This window comes from Medicago truncatula, chromosome 5 (assembly GCF_003473485.1).
Source record: "Medicago truncatula cultivar Jemalong A17 chromosome 5, MtrunA17r5.0-ANR, whole genome shotgun sequence".
Classification (NCBI taxonomy): Eukaryota; Viridiplantae; Streptophyta; class Magnoliopsida; order Fabales; family Fabaceae; genus Medicago; species Medicago truncatula.
Genome location: NC_053046.1, coordinates 28,778,702 through 28,801,122, shown reverse-complemented (window position 1 = coordinate 28,801,122; position 22,421 = coordinate 28,778,702). Strand labels below are relative to the sequence as shown.

General features: G+C 36.6%; 1 protein-coding gene across 1 annotated transcript; it reads left to right on the top strand.

Annotated features, from left to right (window-relative positions):
• The first annotated feature begins 17,162 nt into the window (after positions 1 to 17,162).
• On the top strand, positions 17,163 to 22,025 carry LOC11426009 (phosphoribosylaminoimidazole-succinocarboxamide synthase, chloroplastic). The gene is made up of 12 exons (XM_003615171.4): positions 17,163 to 17,584; positions 17,664 to 17,765; positions 18,196 to 18,325; positions 18,972 to 19,064; positions 19,146 to 19,234; positions 19,869 to 19,949; positions 20,039 to 20,128; positions 20,229 to 20,318; positions 20,421 to 20,471; positions 20,565 to 20,611; positions 21,485 to 21,542; positions 21,625 to 22,025. The coding sequence occupies exons 1-12, from the start codon at positions 17,276 to 17,278 to the stop codon at positions 21,682 to 21,684; spliced, it is 1,200 nt and encodes a 399-aa protein (XP_003615219.1). The 5' UTR covers positions 17,163 to 17,275; the 3' UTR covers positions 21,685 to 22,025.
• The last annotated feature ends 396 nt before the right edge of the window (positions 22,026 to 22,421 follow it).

Sequence of the window (22,421 nt, the reverse complement as noted above, 5' to 3'; positions counted from 1 at the left end):
GTACCGAAAAAAGGCGACCTCACTTCAAGTCTACAACATTACCTAGTATACACATTTAGAAACTCACTTATATATATGGGACCACTAATATGGAAATTTCATGTGTTCACACCAACTTAGAAATCGACATTTATTCTAACTGCGATCTATTTATATTGAATGTAGACATCTTTTAATTTGTCCGTATTGTCCCACTCCTTCAAAATATCTGTCATTTTAATGAAGAAAACAAAAGGTTTAGTTGTCTTTAAAAAATGGTAGGCAAATTGTACAAAGCTAATTAAACTTCTCCATAACATTGTAATCATTACTATGCTATGAAATTTCTGATAATTTTTTTTTATCATGAAATCATCTAAACATTCTAATGCAACAATTTCATGCTTGAAACCTCTATTCAGTTATACAAGAATGAATTCCCCTCCAAAAAATCTGATACAACTTACAATTTTAATAAGAATTTACCATACCTATTGAATATTTATTGTTGACATTTTTCTTTCCTAGGGTTTTCCGCCGCCCCTTTGTGAGAGTCTGGTGTCGATCAGTTTGAAGCTTTCTCAATCTTGATCGTTTGTGCTTGTTTCCCATCGCTTTGATTGTTTGTTTCTCCTTGTGTCTGATTTCATAGCACCATCCCTTTGTGAAAATTCATTGATTTGCACCGCTTGCCTTTTGTTTGTCTTCCCACTTTTGCTTTTGATTGCTAGTACCATGTGTCACGTATTCCCCTTCATTGTTTTGATTGCAATTAGCATAAGAAGCTTTCCATGATTTTTTTATGCCTTGGTTTGCATGCTTTGGATTTTATGGATGCCAGAAGGAGGAAGGAGAAGAGCATCCTGGAATTTAATTCGTCAACTATCGAACCTTTCCCAACTTTCTTGGTGTATTATTGGAGATTTTAATGATATATTATGAGCTGATGAAAACAAAGGAAGGTCTGATCGTCAACTTTGACTTATTCAAGGTTTTCGGCAAGCTGTCTTGGATGCTGGACTTGTAGATATTTACATGGATGGTTATGTTTTCACTTGGTTCAAAAGCCTCGAAACAGATCGAGTTGTGGAGGAAAAATTAGATAGAGCTATGTGAAATGATAGTTGGTTCGAAAAAATTTCAGAATGCAAAACTTGAATATTTTACCACCACATCCTCCGATCACTACCCTTTTTGGCTAGATTGTACTCCACAACCTGCTTCTAGTTGTGGTATACGTCGCATTTGCTTTGAGAATGCGTGGCTTGTTGAACCCGAATTTGGACCTTTTGTTTTTAAAGATGGCAACGTTATGGTTCTCGTCCTCTTGTAAATAAACTCGAACAATGTGTTGTGGACCTCACTAAATGGAGCATGAATGCTAATCAAAACACTAGACAAGAGATCCGCAAGACTCAACATAAGCTTGAAGCTGTCTGTTCGCATCTGGATGCCTCTATTGTGAGTTATTTCAACATGTTAAGGCATAGGTTGGATAAATTATTAATCAAAGATGATATTTTTTGGAAACAGCGTGCTAAGACATTTTGGTACCGTGAGGGGGACCTTAATACAAAGTTTTTCCATGCGGCAGCCAACACTAGAAGAAAGCTAAATAGAATTGTGCATCTTGAAGATGAGAATGGTTTTGAATGTCGGTCTGAAGCATATTGCGCGTAATTATTTCATGCATCTCTTTCAAAAAACACCGAGTTCGCGTGCATGTGTCATTAATTTGGTTCCAACTTCAATCATGGTGGATGATAATGATATGTTAAATGGGACCTTCATCATGGAGGACTTCAAACATGCAGCTTTCTCCATGCAAGCAGATAAATGTCCAAGGCCGGATGATTTTAATCCAAGTTTCTATCAACATTTTTGGGACACTTGTGGTCATGAAGTTTATCAGGTAGGTTGTCATTGGATAGAAAGTGGTGCTTTCCCACCACATGTCATATTATACTAATATTACCCTTATTTCAAAAGGTGATTCACAAACTTCAAGGTGCTTGCTAATAGGCTTAAACAACTGCTCGATAAATGCATTTTTATTAATCAGTCAACTTTTGTCCCAGGTCGATCCATTTTAGACAATGTCATGGCGATTATTGAAATTGTTCACTATATGAAAGCAAAAGCTAAAGCAAAAGCTTATGATAGACTAGATTGGGATTATCTACGAGATATCATGATTCAAATGGGTTTCTCATCTCGATGGGTTAACTGGATTATGCTTTGTGTTGAGACGGTTGATTACTCGGTCTTGGTTAATGGAGCATCGGTGGGTCCTATTGTACCAGGGTGTGGCCTTCGTCAGGGTGATCCCCTTTCACCTTATTTGTTCATCATTCGTGTTGAAGGTCTTTCCTCCCTTATTAGTGAAGTTGAACGTCGTAATGACATTAAAGATACTATGATATGCACAGATGCACCAGTTATTTCTCATCTTCTCTTCGTAGACGATTGTTTTCTTTTCTTTAGAGCTTGTGAACGTGAGGCTGTTTGTATGAAGAATATTTTGGCTACTTAATCTCTAGAAGCTTCAGGACAGGCCATTAATCTCCAGAAGTCATAATTATTTTGTAGTCGCAATACTCCAGATGATTTGAAGAATCACATTGCTGCTACTCTCGGTGTTCGTCAAGTGTTGGGAACAGCTAAATATCTTAGGCTACCATCTACGATTGGACGTAGTAAACATGCAACTTTTAAATTTATTAAGGATCGTATATGGAATAAAATCAACTCCTGGAGTAGTAGATGTCTCTCGCAGGCTGGAAGGGAGGTTCTCATTAAGTCTGTTTTGCAATCTATTCATTCCAATGTGATTAGTGTTTTCCTTCTTCTGGGATCTCTCATTAATGAGATAAAGAAAATGTTAAACTCCTTCTGATGGGGTCATAATTCAGCAAATTCTCGAGGATTGCACTGGCTATCTTGGGAACGCCTTTCAGTTCCTAAGGTGTTTGGAGGTATGGGTTTTAAAGGCCTTAAGACTTTCAATATGGCTATGGTTGGCCAACATGCTTGGAAGTTGGTTTTTTCTCCATAATCTCTAATCACTCATTTACTCAAAGCTAAATATTTTCCTCGAAGTGACTATTTTGGAGCTAGTATGGGCAATAATCCTAGTTATGTTTGGCGTAGCATATGGAGTGCCAAAGACGTGATTCGTCGTGCTTTTCAGTGGAGTATAGGCACAAAAGAACACATTCCAGTTTGGGATCACCCATGGCTCAGTAATGTTGCACGAATTTTACCGTCTACCCATCATCATTTGGTGTGGCCATATATCATTGTTTCTGACTTGTTGTTTACACCCCAGAAACAATGGAATATGGAGCTAATTAATGCTTCTTTTTTTTTTTACAATACTATTGCTAGAAATATTTTTAATACTCTGTTATTCCCTTCGGTAACTCATGATGTTCTTGTTTGGAAGTTCGAGAGGGATGGTGCATATTCAGTTAAAAGTGCTTACAAGAATATTCTGAATCATGATGTGGCAGTTGTAGAACACTGTGTGCCGGGTAACTAAAATTGTATTTGGAGTTTAAAATTGCCCCCAAAGGTCAAGAATTTCTTATGGAGAGCTTGTCGTAATTGTTTGCCCACAAGAATTCGATTGCAATCAAAAGGAGTTCATTGTACTGATATGTGTGCAATATGTGATGATTTTGGTGAGGATAGTACCCATACTGATAGGTGTGCAGTATGTGATAAAAGCAAGATTTGTTGTCAGCGGAGTGGATTATGGAGTCTTTTGATGGATGTTTTTGATATTGATGCAAGTTTTCCATCCAATGTGTTTGCTATCTTACAACACCTCGACCAGCAACAAAAGCAAGTTTTCAGTGTGACCCTTTGGAGTATATGGAAGCATCGAAACAATAAAGTATGGGACAATGTTACTGAAACAACTCAAACTATTTGTGCTCGTGCAAGATCTCTTCTTACTAGTTGGAAGAATGCTCAGTCTATTCGTCATCCTATCCCTCAACATCCCGCTACTCCGAACGACTCGAAGTGGATTAAACCAAGTCCCGACAGATTTAAATGTAATGTTGATGTGTCCTTTTCTCAAGCTCGGAATCGGGTTGGCATTGGTGTGTGCATTTGAGATGATGAAGGTCGTTATGTTTTGGCCAAGACTGAATGGATGTCTCCGCTCCTTGATGTGAATTTGGGTGAGACTTTAGGTTTATTATCATCCATGTACCGGATTCGCGATCTTCAGCTAGGTATTGTGGACATTGAGCTTGATTCCAAACCTGTGGTGGATAGTCTTTATGGCAGTAGAAGTGGCGTCTCTAATTTTAGCGCAATAATCAATGATTGTAGACACTGTTAGCTTATGATTTAGTAACCTCTGATGTTAGGTTTATTCGGAGATAAGCCAACTGACTTTGTGTTATGCTAGTTTCCATATTCATATTAGAATTTCATCTTGTATCTCTATTATAATTATTATTATTATTATGAATGAAATGCAATAAATTTCTTCTTGTTAAAAAAACTATTGAGTACATGCCATGAACACATAAACAAATTATGAGAATGAGAGAGAATGATGTGATCATCCTTCCTGGAGTGATGCTTCAGCTGAAATTGACGAAGCAGTTGAAGTTTCAAAAAAAATTATTATGGAATTAAATTAAAGTGAAGTGAGGGAATCACATTATATATAGAGATGAGGGAATCATTTACTAAATAAAATACAGAATATTCTCATTTACTATTTGATTCATATGTATTGCCATTTACTTCTCCAAAAAAAATTGCATTAGCATTAATTAATAGAAAACTTGTTATCTCAAACCTAAGAAAACGTGTTATCTCAAACTTAATGAATAAGTTAGAGAGCAAAACAAAATGAAGTATGTGAGTCTAATTAATTCAAAGATGCCCGAAGTACAATAAAAACATAATTGAGCAATGGAAGGGGGCAAAATGGTGTATCATATGAGAGAGATAAATATTCCTCCATTTTACAAAATGGGTTATTTATAATAATTCATCTTTTCACATTTAAAAGAAATATCATTTGTGAAGGTAATCCCAAGCTTGAAAGTTAATTTCTTTGTTTTCTCTCTGTTTTTTTATTTTAAATATTTTGGATATATAATGGTACAATTTTCCAATAACCAACCAAGAGTAATCATATACCTTATTTAATTGTAACATATCAGTCCTACATTTTCATTAAAACTAGTTGACTCCTTGGACTATGATATTCAATTGGCTAACCGTGAAAAGGGAATATGGGTGTGGGGACTTTAATGGAAATGTAGGCCAAATGATGTGGCTTTGCTAATACTATGAGCAAAGAATGTAAAGGAAGGAGGAACTTCTCTCATGCCAACATTAGTAATTTGAATAGATACATTTGAAAGAAAACTAGTATATATTATTTTGGGGTTAATAGTATTTTTCATCCTTGTAATATATGTTATTTCCAATTTTCGCTTCTATAAAATTTTCGGTTTGATTTTCACCCTTGTAAAATTTTTATTTTCCGTAAAATTTTTATTTTCAGAATTTTTTTTCAAGAAATTTTGGTTTTTGAATGGCCTATTAAGGGTGTTTTCCGGAAAATAAAAATTTTACGAGGGTGAAAATCAAACCGAAAATTTTATAGGGGCGACAACCGAAAATGACATATATTACAGGGGTGAAAAACACCATTAACCCTTTTATTTTGAGATTTGCAGATTCAAAAATCAAAACTAGGCTCTCAAACATCATCAAGAGAAAAAAATGAAGGAGAGGTTATTCTGTTTTCTGCTAACTCTTCAAATAGCTAGTTTGCTTTGTGGAGCAAAAGGGTTTTTTCTTTCAACTCAAGACATTTTACATTAGGGTTGGAAATGAGTCGAGTCGAGTCAAACCTGTCTGAGCTCGATTCGACTCGATAAGAATTGGTTCGGCTCGAAACTCAACTCGAGTTCGAAGCGAACATTTTTTTAAACTCGAGTTCGGCTCGTTTAAAGTTCACGAACAGTTCGGTTCAGCTCGTTTACTCGAATTGTATATTTCACAAACCTTTTTTTTTTGTCAAAAATATTTAACTTATTTAAAATAAAAAAAAAAGAAGTAAAACTATGAAGCGTACATTACTACTGCAGGACAATCCATATACTACATGTATAGCTTTTACATTATAATTGAGATGCACTTCTCTCACACACACACGCACGCACACACAGACACACACACACACACATCGGGCTGGTTCATGAACCAAACGAGTCGAACCACATTTAGTTCAAGTTCAACTCATTTATTTAACGAGCTTAATTTTAAACTCAAGTTCGACTCATTAGGTTCATGAATCAAATTCAACGAATCAATTATCGAATCGAATCTCGCACTATTTTCGAGTTGGTTCGGTTCATTGCCAGCCCTATTTCACATTCAGGTTAGTTCATTATTAGACACAAAATCCATCTAGTAGTCTTCAACATACTAATTTTGATTATGTTGCAGCTCAAGAAAAGGCTCAAAAACCTTCACTACCTTATACCATGAATCAAAAAAGGTATGCACAATTTACACGACTATAAGAGTTTAATCTAGTTGTTGATATTGGCTTCAAATTTGTGGTCTGGAAGAACAGAGAAATCGTGACACGATTTTGGCATCGTGACACGATTTCAAGGGGCCGTGAGCTAGTTTGCAGGACGCCAAATCGTGGCACGATCTTGGGAAATCGTGACACGATTCAGAAACTTGCTCGTTAAGTATCCCTGATAAGGACTGGTCTACCTTGGGTCAGACGCAAATCGTGACACGATTTGGGAAATCGTGGCACGATTGCTTCAGAGGAAGGCTAGTATATATTGTGTTCTTGTGCTTTTTTACAAAAAAAAAACTTAAGAGAGCTTGAATGAGCTTAGAGAGAGAACTTGGATAGCAAAGGAGGGAACCAATGGGTTGAGTGTCTTTGTTGAGAGTGTCTCTTGGGTTGGGAAAAACATTGTAATCACCTTGGGTTTTAGGGTTCATATTAAGAGAGTGGGGAAACACCAAAGGGTAGAATCTAGGGTTTGTTCATGTGTAAAGCTTGAAGGCTAGAGTTCTTGTAACCTTTTGTAACACTTTCTCATATTGGATTGGAGAGCTGCTCTCTCCCCCAGATTAGGCTATATTGGCTGAACTGGGTCAACAATCTTCTCGGTGTTTTGTTCTTCCTTTTATCACTTATCTTGTTTATGCTTTGTTATCTCTTTGTGTGGTTTTGCTATACACTAGTCTAGGGCTGCTATGTTGTTGTTTGCTTGGAGACCATTTGTACTCATTGATTACCACTATCTCTTGCTCCACATATCATTGTTTATTTCATTGGTGTGAGTTTGGAACCGGATTCACAACAATTGGCGCCCACCGTGGGGCATAGGCGTTATTGATAGTTGGTATCATGGGGTCAAAGTGGGACATCGAGAAGTTCACCGGAAGTAATGATTTCGGGTTGTGGAAGGTTAAGATGCAAGCGGTTTTGACACAACAAAAGTGTGTAGAAGCATTAAAGGGTGAAGCGGCGATGCCGGCAACCTTGACACAAGAGGAGAAGCGTGAGATGGTAGACAAGGCAAAGAGTGCCATTGTCTTATGTCTCGGAGATAAGGTCTTAATGGATGTCGCGAGAGAAGCTACCGCGGCATCGATGTGGGCGAAGTTGGAGTCATTGTATATGACAAAATCTTTAGCTCATAGGCAACTCTTGAAGCAACAACTCTATTCATTCAAGATGGTGGAGTCTAAATCAATCTCGGAGCAATTGACGGAGTTTAACAAGATTCTTGATGATTTGACCAACATTGAAGTTAACATGGAAGATGAGGATAAGGCTTTGTTGTTACTTTGTTCATTACCAAAGTCCTTTGAGCATTTCAAGGATACCATCCTTTATGGTAAGGAGGACACTACTACTTTGGAGGAGGTCCAAGCGGCTTTGAGAACCAAGGAATTGACCAAGTTCAAGGACATGAAGGTTGATGAAGGTAGTGAAGGCTTGAATGTTACAAGAGGGAGGAATGAGCATAGAGGAAAAGGCAAGGGGAAGTCGAGGTCCAAGTCTAGGTCCAAGGGCTTTGACAAATCAAAGTATAAATGCTTTCTTTGTCACAAGCAAGGTCATTTCAAGAAAGATTGTCCGGATAAGGGGGGCGATGGTAGTCCTTCGGTTCAAGTTGTGGAGGCTTCAAATGAAGAAGGTTATGAGAGTGCGGGTGCACTAGTGGTAACAAGTTGGGAACCGGAGAAGAGCTGGGTTTTGGACTCGGGATGCTCTTATCACATGTGTCCTAGAAATGAATATTTTGAGACTTTGATTCTAAAAGAAGGAGGAGTTGTTCGACTCGGAAATAACAAAGCTTGCAAAGTCCAAGGCATGGGCAACGTTCGTCTAAAGATGTTTGATGGCCGTGAATTCCTTTTAAGGGATGTGAGGTTTGTTCCCGAACTTAAGCGTAATTTAATTTCCCTAAGCATGTTTGATAATCTAGGTTATTGCACTAGAATAGAGCATGGGGTTTGTAAAATTTCGCATGGTGCATTGATTACGGTTAAGGGGTATAGAATGAATGGTTTATACATTTTAGATGGTTCCATAGTAATTGGTAATGCATCGGTAGCTAGTGTTGCATCTCATAATAATTCTGAATTGTGGCATTTGAGATTGGGCATGTTAGTGAGAGGGGTTTAGTTGAACTAGCTAAACAAGGTTTGCTAGGGAAAGATAAATTGGACAAGCTAGAATTTTGTGAGCATTGCATACTAGGCAAACAACATAGGGTGAAGTTTGGAAGTGGCATGCATCATTCTAGTAGGCCTTTTGAGTATGTGCATTCGGATCTTTGGGGTCCTTCTAAGACTCCTACTCATGGGGGAGGTTCCTATTTTCTTTCTATCATTGATGATTATTCTAGGAGAGTGTGGGTCTTTGTTTTGAAAAACAAAAGTGACACCTTTGAAAAGTTTAAAGAATGGCACACTCTCATAGAAAATCAAATTGGAACTAAACTAAAAGGTTTAAGAACTGACAATGGTCTGAAGTTTGTTTCAGAGCAGTTTAATGAGTTTTGCAGGTTGAAAGGAATCAAGAGGCATAGAACCGTACCGAGAACACCGCAACAAAATGGTCTTGCGGAACGCATGAATAGGACTCTTTTGGAGCGTGTGAGATGTATGATTCTAGGAGCTGGGTTACCTAAGAGTTTCTGGGGTGAAGCCGTGACAACGGCTGCTTATTTGATCAATAGATGTCCATCAACGGGGATAGACTTCAAGACACCTATGGAGGTATGGAGTGGGAAACCGGCAGATTACTCCTCTTTGAAGGTTTTCGGAGCTTTGGCATATGCGCATATCAAGCAAGACAAGCTTGAGCCTAGAGCTTTGAAATGTGTCTTCATTGGTTATCCGGAAGGTGTGAAGGGGTACAAGTTGTGGAAATTGGAATCTAGTGGAGGATCAAGAGCCTTGATAAGTAGGGATGTTACCTTTGATGAGACCCGTATGAGGATGAAGTGTAAAGACCTAGAGACTCAAGTACCGGAAACTATGGTGGAGAAAACTCAGTTTGAGGTGGAGCTTCCAAATGAAGAAGAAGAAGATGTAGAAGATGAAGCTTCAACATCGGATACTAGTGGAACTCAACCGGTAGTGGATCCTGAGTATCTATTGGCTAGAGATAGAGAAAGAAGGACCATTACGGCTCCTAAGAGATTCGGTTATGCGGACTTGGTGTGTTTTGCTCTAAATGCGGCGGAAGATGTGCAAGACTCGGAGCCTAGAAACTTCAAGGAGGCATTTGAGAGCAAAGAGAGCAAGTATTGGTTGAAGGCGGTGAATGAAGAAATGGATTCATTGGAAAGGAACCAAACTTGGAAACTTGTGAAGCTACCTAATCACCAAAGGGTAGTTGGATGCAAGTGGATCTTCAAGAAAAAGGATGGCATTCCGGGTGTTGAAGGTCTAAGGTACAAAGCAAGACTTGTGGCAAAGGGTTTCACTCAAGTGGAGGGGATCGACTACAACGAGATCTTTTCACCGGTGGTGAAGCATTGTTCCATAAGGATACTTATGGCTATTGTGAATCAATTCAATCTTGAGTTGGAACAAATGGATGTGAAGACCGCTTTCTTACATGGTGACCTTGAAGAGACAATCTACATGGAGCAACCGGAAGGTTTTGTGGAGGACAAGTCTAAGGTGTGTCTTTTAAAGAAATCTTTGTATGGGTTGAAGCAAAGCCCTAGGCAATGGTATCGTCGTTTTGATGAATTTCTTTTGAAGACCGGTTTTGTGAGAAGCGGATATGATTCTTGTGTGTACATGTTGAAGAAGAGTGAGAAAGTCATTCTCTATCTTCTTTTATATGTGGATGATATCTTGATGGCGAACTCTAGCAAGGATGAGATTATGAAGCTCAAAGAGAGGTTAAATGGTGAATTTGAGATGAAAGGTCTTGGTCCGGCAAAGAGAGTTCTTGGGATTGATATCGTGAGGAATCGTGACAAAGGCGAACTTTTCTTATATCAACTTGGTTATTTGAAGAAGGTGGTGGAGCGTTTTAGAATGTCAAACTCTAAAACCGTGAGCACTCCCTTGGGGCACCACACAAAGTTGTCCATACAACAATGTCCTCAATCCGAGGATGAGAAGCAATTGATGGAAGGTACTCCCTATGCAAGTGGGGTTGGAAGCATCATGTATGGAATGGTTTGTAGTAGGCCGGACTTAGCTTATGCGGTTAGCATTGTGAGTCGGTTTATGGCGAACCCGGGAATTGTGCATTGGCAAGCCTTGAAGTGGGTATTGAGGTATTTGAATGGGTCGTTGAAGGGCGGTTTGAAGTACACAAGGGCAGCTCAAGATGAAGACGCTTTGGAGGGGTATGTTGATGCGGATTATGCTGGCAATGTGGACACTAGAAAATCCTTATCGGGTTTTGTGTTTACTCTTTATGGCACGGCTATTAGTTGGAAGGCAAATCAACAATCCGTGGTGGCATTATCTACAACTCAAGCGGAGTACATCGCACTTGTTGAAGGTGTGAAGGAGGCCATATGGTTGAAAGGGATGATTGGTGAGTTAGGAATTACTCAAGAATGTGTGAAGATAGTCAAAGTGCCATTCACTTGGCAATTCATCAAGTGTATCATGAAAGGACAAAGCACATCGACATTCGCCTGCACTTTGTTAGAGACATGATTGAATCAAAAGAGATTGTGGTTGAGAAAGTGGCATCGGAGGAGAATCCGGCGGATGTGTTCCCCAAGTCATTGCCTAGATCAAGATTCAAGCATTGCTTGGACTTGATCAAGTTTGTCGAAGAGTAATTCCCTTTTGGAGAGAGCAGCATGGTGGTTGATGGTTAAACTGACATCACCACCAAATTAGAAGTCAAGGTGGAGAAATGTTGATATTGGCTTCAAATTTGTGGTCTAGAAGAACAGAGAAATCGTGACACGATTTTGGCATCGTGACACGATTTCAAGGGGCCGTGAGCTAGTTTGCAGGACGCCAAATCGTGGCACGATCTTGGGAAATCGTGACACGATTCAGAAACTTGCTCGTTAAGTATCCCTGATAAGGACTGGTCTACCTTGGGTCAGACGCAAATCGTGACACGATTTGGGAAATCGTGGCACGATTGCTTCAGAGGAAGGCTAGTATATATTGTGTTCTTGTGCTTTTTTACAAAAAAAAAAACTTAAGAGAGCTTGAATGAGCTTAGAGAGAGAACTTGGATAGCAAAGGAGGGAACCAATGGGTTGAGTGTCTTTGTTGAGAGTGTCTCTTGGGTTGGGAAAAACATTGTAATCACCTTGGGTTTTAGGGTTCATATTAAGAGAGTGGGGAAACACCAAAGGGTAGAATCTAGGGTTTGTTCATGTGTAAAGCTTGAAGGCTAGAGTTCTTGTAACCTTTTGTAACACTTTCTCATATTGGATTGGAGAGCTGCTCTCTCCCCCAGATTAGGCTATATTGCCTGAACTGGGTCAACAATCTTCTCGGTGTTTTGTTCTTCCTTTTATCACTTATCTTGTTTATGCTTTGTTATCTCTTTGTGTGGTTTTGCTATACACTAGTCTAGGGCTGCTATGTTGTTGTTTGCTTGGAGACCATTTGTACTCATTGATTACCACTATCTCTTGCTCCACACATCATTGTTTATTTCATTGGTGTGAGTTTGGAACCGGATTCACAACACTAGTGAAAGAGTTCAAAATGGTCATTTGTGTTACTTTAATTAATAATAATAATTTGTAGTCATGTACATGATCAGTTTAATTATTCCTTTCTTTGTTATCTTATAGTAATGACCCACTTATAACCAGAAGCACACATTCACCTCCACCACCTCAGAAGAACAAATTTCCACCTCCACCATTACCATTAGCATTCAACCCATATGTAAACATTACATATGAACCTCCACCACCACCAGAACCAGTAGCTCCATCAGATGAAGTAATAATCAACCGTCCACCACCTCAGAAGAACAAATTTCCGGTTGCAAGATTTTTTGGCATAATTTCTGGTATTGTTTTTGGGGTCGCCTGCTTAATGGTAGTTGCATGGGTTTTAGCATTCCGTTTTTGTTGTACTGGTGGTCAAGCTCAAGCGGATGTTCACAGTCTCAATGAAATAGTTTCACATCCTTGTCATTATAGAGATGAAAATGTTCCATCGAGTAGTATTCAAAATAATGTCGAAGCTGCTACTAATATGGCCGTTTCAATTCAAGTTTTGAGGCGAGCTACTAACAACTTCAGTGAAAGCAACGTATTTGGGAAAGGCGGTTTCGGCATTGTGTACAAAGGAGTATTGGAAGATGGAACAACAATTGCGGTAAAAAGGATGGTACCTGAGATTGTTGGTGAGAAAGGTTTGAAGGAGTTCAAGTCCGAAACGGAAGTTCTTTCTAAGCTTAGACACAAGCATCTGGTTGCGCTTCGTGGCCATTGCTTGGAAGAGAGTGAGAAACTTATTGTCCTTGAATACCTGCCTCAAGGCACTCTTAGTCAACATCTCTTTGACCGGAAAGACGACGGATTGAAAGGACTCGAATGGAAGACAAGGCTTTCCATTGCATTGGATGTTGCAAGAGGCGTTGAATATCTTCATGATTTTGCACAACAAAGTTTCATCCACAGGGATCTTAAGCCATCAAATATCTTGCTTGGAGATAATATGTGTGCTAAAGTAGCCGACTTTGGATTAGTTCGGCTTGTTCAAGAAGGAAAAGCTTCGATCCATACTAAGCTTGCAGGGACTTTTGGATACATTGCACCAGAGTATGCAGGTAATCACATTTTAATTATAACTAGATTGAGAGATTGTGAATGACTTATTTAAGTAGTGTGTTAGATTACAGAGATTTTGGTACTGTTTAGCACATCTATAATTTAGACATTAAGATAATAAAGAGAATGACAAAAAAAATGTGGTATTAATTTAAGTGAAAAGAAATAGATGATTGGATCATAGGAATGCAAGATTAGACATCAAATTCAAATTGGAAAAGTGAAATAAGACTAAAAATTTGTGTAGGCCTGCCCTCCACATATACTTGTTCTTCAAGTCTATGAGCATAATGCACCCCAATTGTGTCTGAAAAGAGATACGGATAATGTTAGTAGTAGTACAATATAATTGTTATTGTGTTTGAGCAATTTGTGTATAGTATTATAAGAGGACATGTTTTCTCCAGCTCTGTTGTCTGAAATGATTTTGTGTATAAAAATCAAAGCAATCATATCATATGGAAATCGCAAAGGCCGAATCAGTCCATGTTAATTCAACATGTATATTTTCTTAATGTATACTTTTGAACGGTTTATTTGCGGACATGTTTAAAACACTATAAAAGTTCTTTTGCAGAAATTCAAAATTTGCTTGTAAAATCAATGTAAGGCCTAATTCACACACATACGAAAAACAAAGATGCTGGTTTTTTGGGGTAAAGGGTCATGCATTAGATCTGAAGGTTTGGTATTTTCTTTACTGCTATCATAAATTGATGCCTGTAATTGTATCTAAAGAAGTTTAGAAAAGGGTCAATCTTTAACCTATCAAACATAGATTCAAAAGGAAAACAATTCAGCATGGTTGGGTAAATATATGTTGATTTGAAGGATTTGGGAAACAACTTGCCGATAGATATATATAGAAAACGAATTATATGGCATGTCTATATATTGAAATGTATTGAACAAATTGATTTAACTTAGGTGAGTGGACTTTAAGAATAGTTAATGGTTATACATGTTGTAAGTAACGGCAGAAGACTAATAGGAAAAAGGTTGAGTATCAATTGACATCTTGTAAACATGATTCATATTGTTCATGACATGCCCTGTATTTATGTGTAGCAACTGACATCTTATCATATTGGTAAATCTTCTCCTTTCTTGTTCATTTCCCTAACTCATGACAATGGTATGATATGTCACAGCCACCGGCCGAGCCACCACAAAGGTAGACGTATACAGCTATGGTGTGATTCTAATGGGGATGATAACTGGAAAAAGAGCACTCGACGACAGCCAACAAGACAATGTCATCAACCTTGCTGAATGGTTCATCAAACAGTCATTTGAAAATGTCATTGATCCAGCAATGAAAATGGACGAGGAAGGCTTGGAGAGTTTCAGGACTATTGCAGAATTGGCAAGACACTGCTGTGAAAAGGAGCCTAATAAGCGTCCCGACATGCGATACGTAGTCCATGTGCTAGCACCTCTTGTTGAGATTTGGAAGCCGGCTGAACCTGATGCCGATGACATGCATGGTATGGACTTGCCTATGAGTTTACCTGAAGAAATGAGCAAGTGGAAGAACCTTGAAGGAATGAGCAGCATATTAGAGGATACCATTCAGGAAAATTAGGTGCTTGGAAGAATAAGAAGTAGTCAAGGACTTATTTTATGATACCAGTTAGTGCATAATACTGCAAGGAATTCATTTTGATGATTTTCCCTGAATATTATTTTGATGCTCATAAGATGCTTAGTAAAATTCATCTCTGGTGCTAGTGTTGATGGTTTTGATGAGGGAGCTTCCTTCATTTGTTATTGTATTTGCTAAAGATTTTCTTTAGCTTTCTAGTATTTCTTATATGGAAATACATAAAAGCTTTATTGTTGGTATTTCTTATAAGAATTCTATTGGACTTCTGGACTCCTACATCCATCCACTAAGGAAGAGTTGAGTTGAAAATCTTCATTGTAGATTTATTCTCTTGATCTTTCTTCAGTGATTTCTATTGACTATTGAGTATGACTCATATGTAAATGAATGACTCATCTGTACTGCAGGGAATGATGCTTTTGTATTATGGTTTATGTTAGGAGCATTATCATTAATTGTGAGTTATAGAAGGTGGCATGTGGTTATTTTGTTCAACAATTAGATATAAGATTGGTTCTTGTTAAAATATCTTCTTCAAGTGGCAGATTAGTTTGTTATCCTTGCAATTATTTTAAAGACTAGGTAATTATTTTAAAGACTCTAACGACATTGCATGCAACACCACCTTAGGGAGCATTAACAAATAAGAAATATGCAACATCCCCTAAGAACACCTCCACAAGAAGAAAACAATCCAAACTATGCCAATGTATGATGTGCTATGTTATGTAAACAACGCATATAAGATAATCACATTTTCATATATGACTATAAACAAATAGTATATACAATCTAACTCGTTTAAGACTTGAATTTTGGTTCAGAAATTTGAACAATGGTAACCCTACCACAAAAAGTTTCTGAAATCCATCAAAAATTTTATCCAGATGAAGGGAGTTTCCAAGAGCACAAAATTCAACTCATGTCTTCTCTTCACTTGGCAAGTTGGGAAGAACAAGAGTTTAATCATCGATCCAATCACCATAAATAGTGTTGATCTTCCAAAGTAAAGGCTTCTTCTTAGCTTGCTCCTTTTCCTTTGCCATAGCTAGACTTGCTAGGATGTTGGCAGGTGCATCATTTGTATAAATGGAATCGAGATAAGAGATTTCTTTATTTGTTTAGTAAAATTAAGGAGAAAAATTAAGAGCGATTTGTTCATTTTGATTTCCCTAACAATTAACATTAATATTTTGATTAAATTAAATAGGGTTAATATAATAAAAATGTATTTAAACACCATACAATGTGAAAATTTTATTTGTAAAGATATAATCCAACTTCATGATTCAAATTATATAATCTAAACTTATGTCCATTATTAGTTTAAATTATATAATATGAAATGTATCAAGATTTTGTTAAAAACTAAGATTTGAGGTTTTAGAACATATCGTGTTATATAATCTAGAAGATCAATGATATTTGAACAACTATTTTGTAACAACTTTTGTGACTATTTTTTTTTTTTTTGTCTTTTCTTACTGGTCAAAAACAATAGAAAGATAAATAGGAAGAACACAATGTGAGTATGAGAGAGAAAATTGTTCAAAAGTTGTCACAAAATGATTGTACAAATATCATTTCTCAATCTAAAACATGTTAATTAAAAACATAAAATATAGAAAAATCTATCATTCAATCAAATTCTACAACAACATCAACATAAAGTCCCTGAGCATAGCTCAGTTGGTAGGACAATGCATTATTATATGCAGTGGTCGAGGTTCGAACCCCGAACACCCTACATATTCACCTTATAAGGTGAACTCGAGCCACTAGACTACCTCAAAAAAAAATAAACATAAAAATTTTAACAATATAATTGAACAACAAAATAAAACAACATAGAACAATATAATTAAACACAAATAAGATTACAAATCAGTCAAACTAAATTTTTCATTTGGTCTTTCCATGAAATCATGATTTATTGGTAGGTTTTGGACTAAATCAAACTTTTCCAAACATCATGAAAAGATCACACTAAGGAGGCGTCATTGTCATCCTTTTAAACTAATATTGACCAAATATAGAAAACATGGTTATCACTTCATCATCAGTTTGAAATTTCATCCAATCGAATCAAATGCGTTCATGAGTCAATTGACAGGTGAAGATACTCAACACCATCCACCGTTCTCGTGTCTCTACGATTGTGACAACCTTTAATCTAGTCCAATTGATCTTTCAAACGAGACAATATAACTAATGATAAACAAGTACTTTTCATTAGAGGGATAAATAAGTACTTATTCAATATGTCGAACTTGATACCATTTGTACAAGCACTCCCGCACGTGGCCCTAAAACTCAGTTCGTCTCTCACTTGAAACCTCACTCACTCCCGCCGCGCAAGCCGTCACAGCACGCTATGTCAGATTCCATACTTTCATCCATAAACCCTCCCAAAACCTTCCACACCAAAATTCCACTCATCACCAACCCCATTTCCACAACCACAATCGCTTTCAAACCAAACAAATTCAAAATCCCAACCATGATTTGCGCTTCAACGACGCCAAAACAAGGTGAAATTCAACCTTCTTTTGGAGATACTCTCATCAACAACACTCGCAAACAACAACTTCTGGACCCCATCACTTCTTCTCTCTCTAATTGTCTCTCTGAAACAAACCTTCATTTCGCTCTTCCTCAACTCAAATCCAAAATTCGCGGCAAAGTAAGTACTTATGAGACTGTTTGCGAGAACCTATGAATGTTTATTCATATAAGTAGCTTAATCAATTTAACGTTGGCAGGTTCGAGATATTTATGACAGCGGGGATTATCTTGTTTTAGTGACTACTGATCGTCAGAGTGCTTTTGATAGGGTTCTTGCTTCCATTCCTTTTAAAGGCCAGGTTTGTGATTCTTTCATCGTCTTCTGTTTATTTACAGAGAGTTAAAGGAGGGAAAGAGGGATTCATTCAGTATCATTCTATTAGGAACCTTATGGTTTAGGCAGAGAGAGAAATATCTCTTCTCTGAGGAGCTTATGCTCTGGGCTGCAATTTGCACTTTTGCAGACTGTACTCCATTTCATCATCAATCAATAATAACATTCATCCATTTATCTCTGCTCTATCAGACGATAACCGTATTGTTGTATATTTAGTAGTTTGGTTTGCTTCAATTCTATTGTCTTAAATAAATTGCGTTCTGTTATTATTCAATCCCATTCTTTTTATTTACATTGGTCTTCTTTCAAAACCTGTGTCGAAAATCATTTCTACCTGGTTGGTTGATTGTTACTATATATGCAACCCTGATTGTTTTATCTTGAAATTGCAGGTTCTTAATGAGACAAGTCTGTGGTGGTTTGAGAGAACAAGGCACATAGTTTCGAATGCAGTTGTGTCGGCTCCAGATAAAAATGTGACAATAGCGAAGAAATGTTCAGTTTTCCCTGTTGAGTTTGTTGGTGAGTTCTTTGCCAATACAGAGAGTTGTTATTTGTCTCTCTATGATTAAAATTTGTTTTCAGTTTTGTTTCTGAATGTCTATAGTTTTTAACATAATTTCACCTTTTTAATATCATCTAAAATAAAATTGTAATTTGAAGAGGCAGTCAACAGTTTTTTATGGAGTGAGTGGGGATTAGAGCTTTCTTATGGCATCTCTCAACTGAAGTACATTATCATAGCGTAATTGAATTTCTTATTGAGCATGCAAATGCTTATGTCGGGGGAAATAAAAAATGTTAATATCTTTTAATATTGGTTGTAGATGACTAGCCTTTTTGTTCAAAATGATATCCTGGGAAAATAAGATAATATATTGCGTGGATATATGCTTGGCATACTTTTTTTGTTTAATTATTTTGGAAGAGCATCCTTAAATATTGGTTTAGTGGTTAGATGCTTAAATAATCTATGTAAAATAGTTGCGGTACCCATTCATAATTATCTGAGTTTAATAAGATCTACATATTGTCTTGTCCCTTTTCTTCTTCTTTGAAATTAAAATTTGTGTTATTTTAAAGTGTTGTGACATATTTGAATTGTTTTAAAAGTAGAAGTTTAAGACTCCACAACGATCCCATTGACACATATTTTGCTTGTGTGTAGCTAGAGGGTTTGTCACTGGAAGTACGGATACTTCTTTATGGACAGTGTACAATAAAGGCAATCGTAACTACTGTGGAAATGTCCTACCAGATGGTGAGAATCGAGATTTCAAATTCTTTTGTAGTTATTAAAAAAAATTACCGCCCTGTGTAATAGGATGTTATCATATGATAGGAATGGTTAAAAATCAAAAGTTGCCGAAAAATATACTCACTCCAACTACCAAAGCTGCAGACCATGATGTTCCTGTCACTCCAGATGAGGTATGATGCCTAGTTTTACTTTTTCTACTTGTTATTGTGCTATGATTGAAGTTGAGCTTCATATGCAATTGAAATGAACAAAGAAAGAAAATGTTGGATTTGGACAGAAAAGTAGAGAATAGGAGAGTAGCGAACCATTTAGCTTGGTTTTTTTTCGGTTACAACCATTTTGCTAGTTTGTTTATCCCATCACATCTTAAAATTGATTGACAAATTTATAGGGATAAGGAACCTTATATGTTTAGTTTCTTGCTCCCCTTTTAAAAAAACAGATCCTTGTGCTAAATCTTCAACATCATTTTCTTTCAGATTGATTTATTTTACAGTTTTATCATTTATATATTTGAAAATGGTATCTATGATCAGTGATGCTGGACCTGGTCAGCAGAATTAATGAATAATATTATGATAATGGATTTACTTGTTAAGGTCAGGCCTACCTCGTAAGTTGCTAAAAGGTAGCATGACAAAGCAGTAAAAACCTATGATGTTCCCGTGATTATTATCATAAAATTCATGAAATATGCCTTCTTTTAGTTAGTGAGGCGTGATATTGTTCTTCCAAAAATGGATAACTTTGCGCAACATTTTCTCATCCAAATTTTAACTTCCTCTACGTTGCCTTTCCTTGCAGATCATAGAAAAAGGACTGATGAGTCGAGATGATTATGCAGAAGCGAGTGAAAAAGCTTTAAGGTTGTTTGAATACGGACAGGTAATAAGCTTATTAGTATAGGTCATTCCAAAACTGCATTTTGCTTGCTTTATTGTATGATTGACTTTACAATTTGATTGGCTTTGCAGCAAGTGGCCTCGGACCACGGCCTTATATTGGTAGACACTAAATATGAATTTGGGAAGGCAAATGATGGATCAATTTTGTTGATTGATGAGGTCAAATGCAATCTTTGATACACATTGGATTCTCACATGCACTCACACATTAACTTATCAGTATATAAATGTGATAATGGTTCTATGTTCCTAACTACAGGTCCATACTCCTGATTCAAGTAGATATTGGATTGCCAATTCTTACTTGGAGCGCTTTCAAAATGGTCTTGAGCCTGAAAATGTTGATAAGGTGTTTTATGCGTATCTTTGTTTTCTTCTTAGATTGAGTATTGCTAGTATAGAGATTTAGTTGATACACTGGCTTCCATCTATTAATGTTGTGCTTTTTTAGGAGTTCTTGAGGTTGTGGTTTAAAAGTCATTGCAACCCTTATGAAGACGAGGTAATTTACATTTTCTACTGCTAATGGATTATTGTGTAGCTTGTTTTTTCTCTAAAAATATGCATCAAATCATATGAGCTGATTTTTCTTTAGGTCCTTCCTGATGCTCCCGAAGATCTTGTATGTGAATTGGCTTGGCGGTATGTCTACTGGCCCTTGGCTCCTTTTACACTTCATACATATTTCGCTTTGAAACTTATATAGTGAAAATGTGCCGGAAAAGTGTTTTTTTTCTTTTTCTTTGGACATACAAGTTATGCAATAGTTATGTTCTGATTTTTCTTTCATAAGAACCTTTTAAATATTCTAATGCTTATTCATCAAATTTGTAACTGTTGTGCGTTTAGTTTGTATGTAAGTTTGGAATAGGAGAAGCAGTCCATGTATATCTTCACTTCTTTTTAAAAAAAAAAAAAAAAGTTAAAAGAAGATTTCGTTTTGGTGGGTATGGGATCTTTGAATGTTAAAAGAGAAAAAATACAGTTACAAAGTAACAGAAACATTAATCTCCTCTTTGTTTAGCTTTCATTGTCAAAACATGCTTATGCTCATCATTTTCAAGCTTCCTAAGCTTTTCCATGTCAAAATATATTTGTAATGACTAACAGAAGATATTAGAAGTTGTGTTTAAAATGTTATGATACAATACAAGATGGAGGAATTATTCTCTATCTTTTTCTGACACATTATATTGTCACTTTAAAGCGATAAAATAAAATAGTAATATTTTTCTCTATCGTAGGAAGAAAAATTCTGACCTTGTATCTGCTGGTTTACATTAAAATGCATCAAATATACTATCAAATGGTGCATGAATATTTCCACTAATTAGCATCTTCTCATACACAGTAATCAGCACAATTTTGGTATATCCTTTTATCATGGCATGTCTGTCCAGTTTATGCTTCTTTGCATAAATCTAAGTTCTGTGAAACAAGTTGTAGTTAATTTTTGAGTGCACTAGTTTTTGTCCTTGTACATTTAAATGAGCATCATACTATTCTGGTGGACAGATACATCTTCTTATACGAGACTATAACAAAATCAAAGTTTGAGGTGCAGTCGACCGAGGTAATCCCCAAACCAATCTTTTTAATGTACACTATCTTATCCGATGCAGATAATAATAATTGAACTGTATTTCTTCATGCAGGAGCCAATACACGACCGAATTTCACGGAATGTTGCAACTGCACTATCATCCTTAAAGTAGCCTTGGAATTTAGCTTTGTATTTTTAAGGAGACCATACAAAACTCTATTAAAAACACTAACAGGGAAAAGATCTGAAAATAAGTTTTTATTTTTCTAAAGCATATAACTTAAAAAGGAAGCCCCCTTTGTGGAAAGAATAAATGAATTGTTTTTGAAAGCAGGACTAAATGTACGAGTCTATTGATCTTGTATTATCCTCATAACTCATGGCAGCACGTGGATTCCATTTTATGTAACCCTCCTATAACCAATTTAGTGTATCAAAAGAACATTTCTGCAGCTATAGTTTGTCGAAACAGTAGTTCCATTGTTGGATAATAACTTAATAAGGGTATCCTCATGTACTTGTTGCATTGCATATAAGGTTGATTTATCACGTCATGATATGAATGTATGTCATTTTATTTTGAAAGCAACAGGTGGAGTAATAGCAAGTAAATTAAAATTGAACTCAATATTGAACCGAAATAGCTACTAGTTAAAGCTTCTGGGTTGAACTGGAGTAAGACCGGCAATAATTGTTTTATTTTTTGAATGTATCACCTTTTATATTTTTAAACCGTATAGATAAAATACTTTTTTTTAAGCTAATTATATAGTAGTATTAACAACAGATTATTTGATTTTGAAAAATGAAAACAAAGTTGTTCAAAGTTAACCAAATTTTGTTGATACGATATCAATATGTAGTTCCCTACAAACCTACCTAATTGAATCCTCCCATGCTGCAAAACAC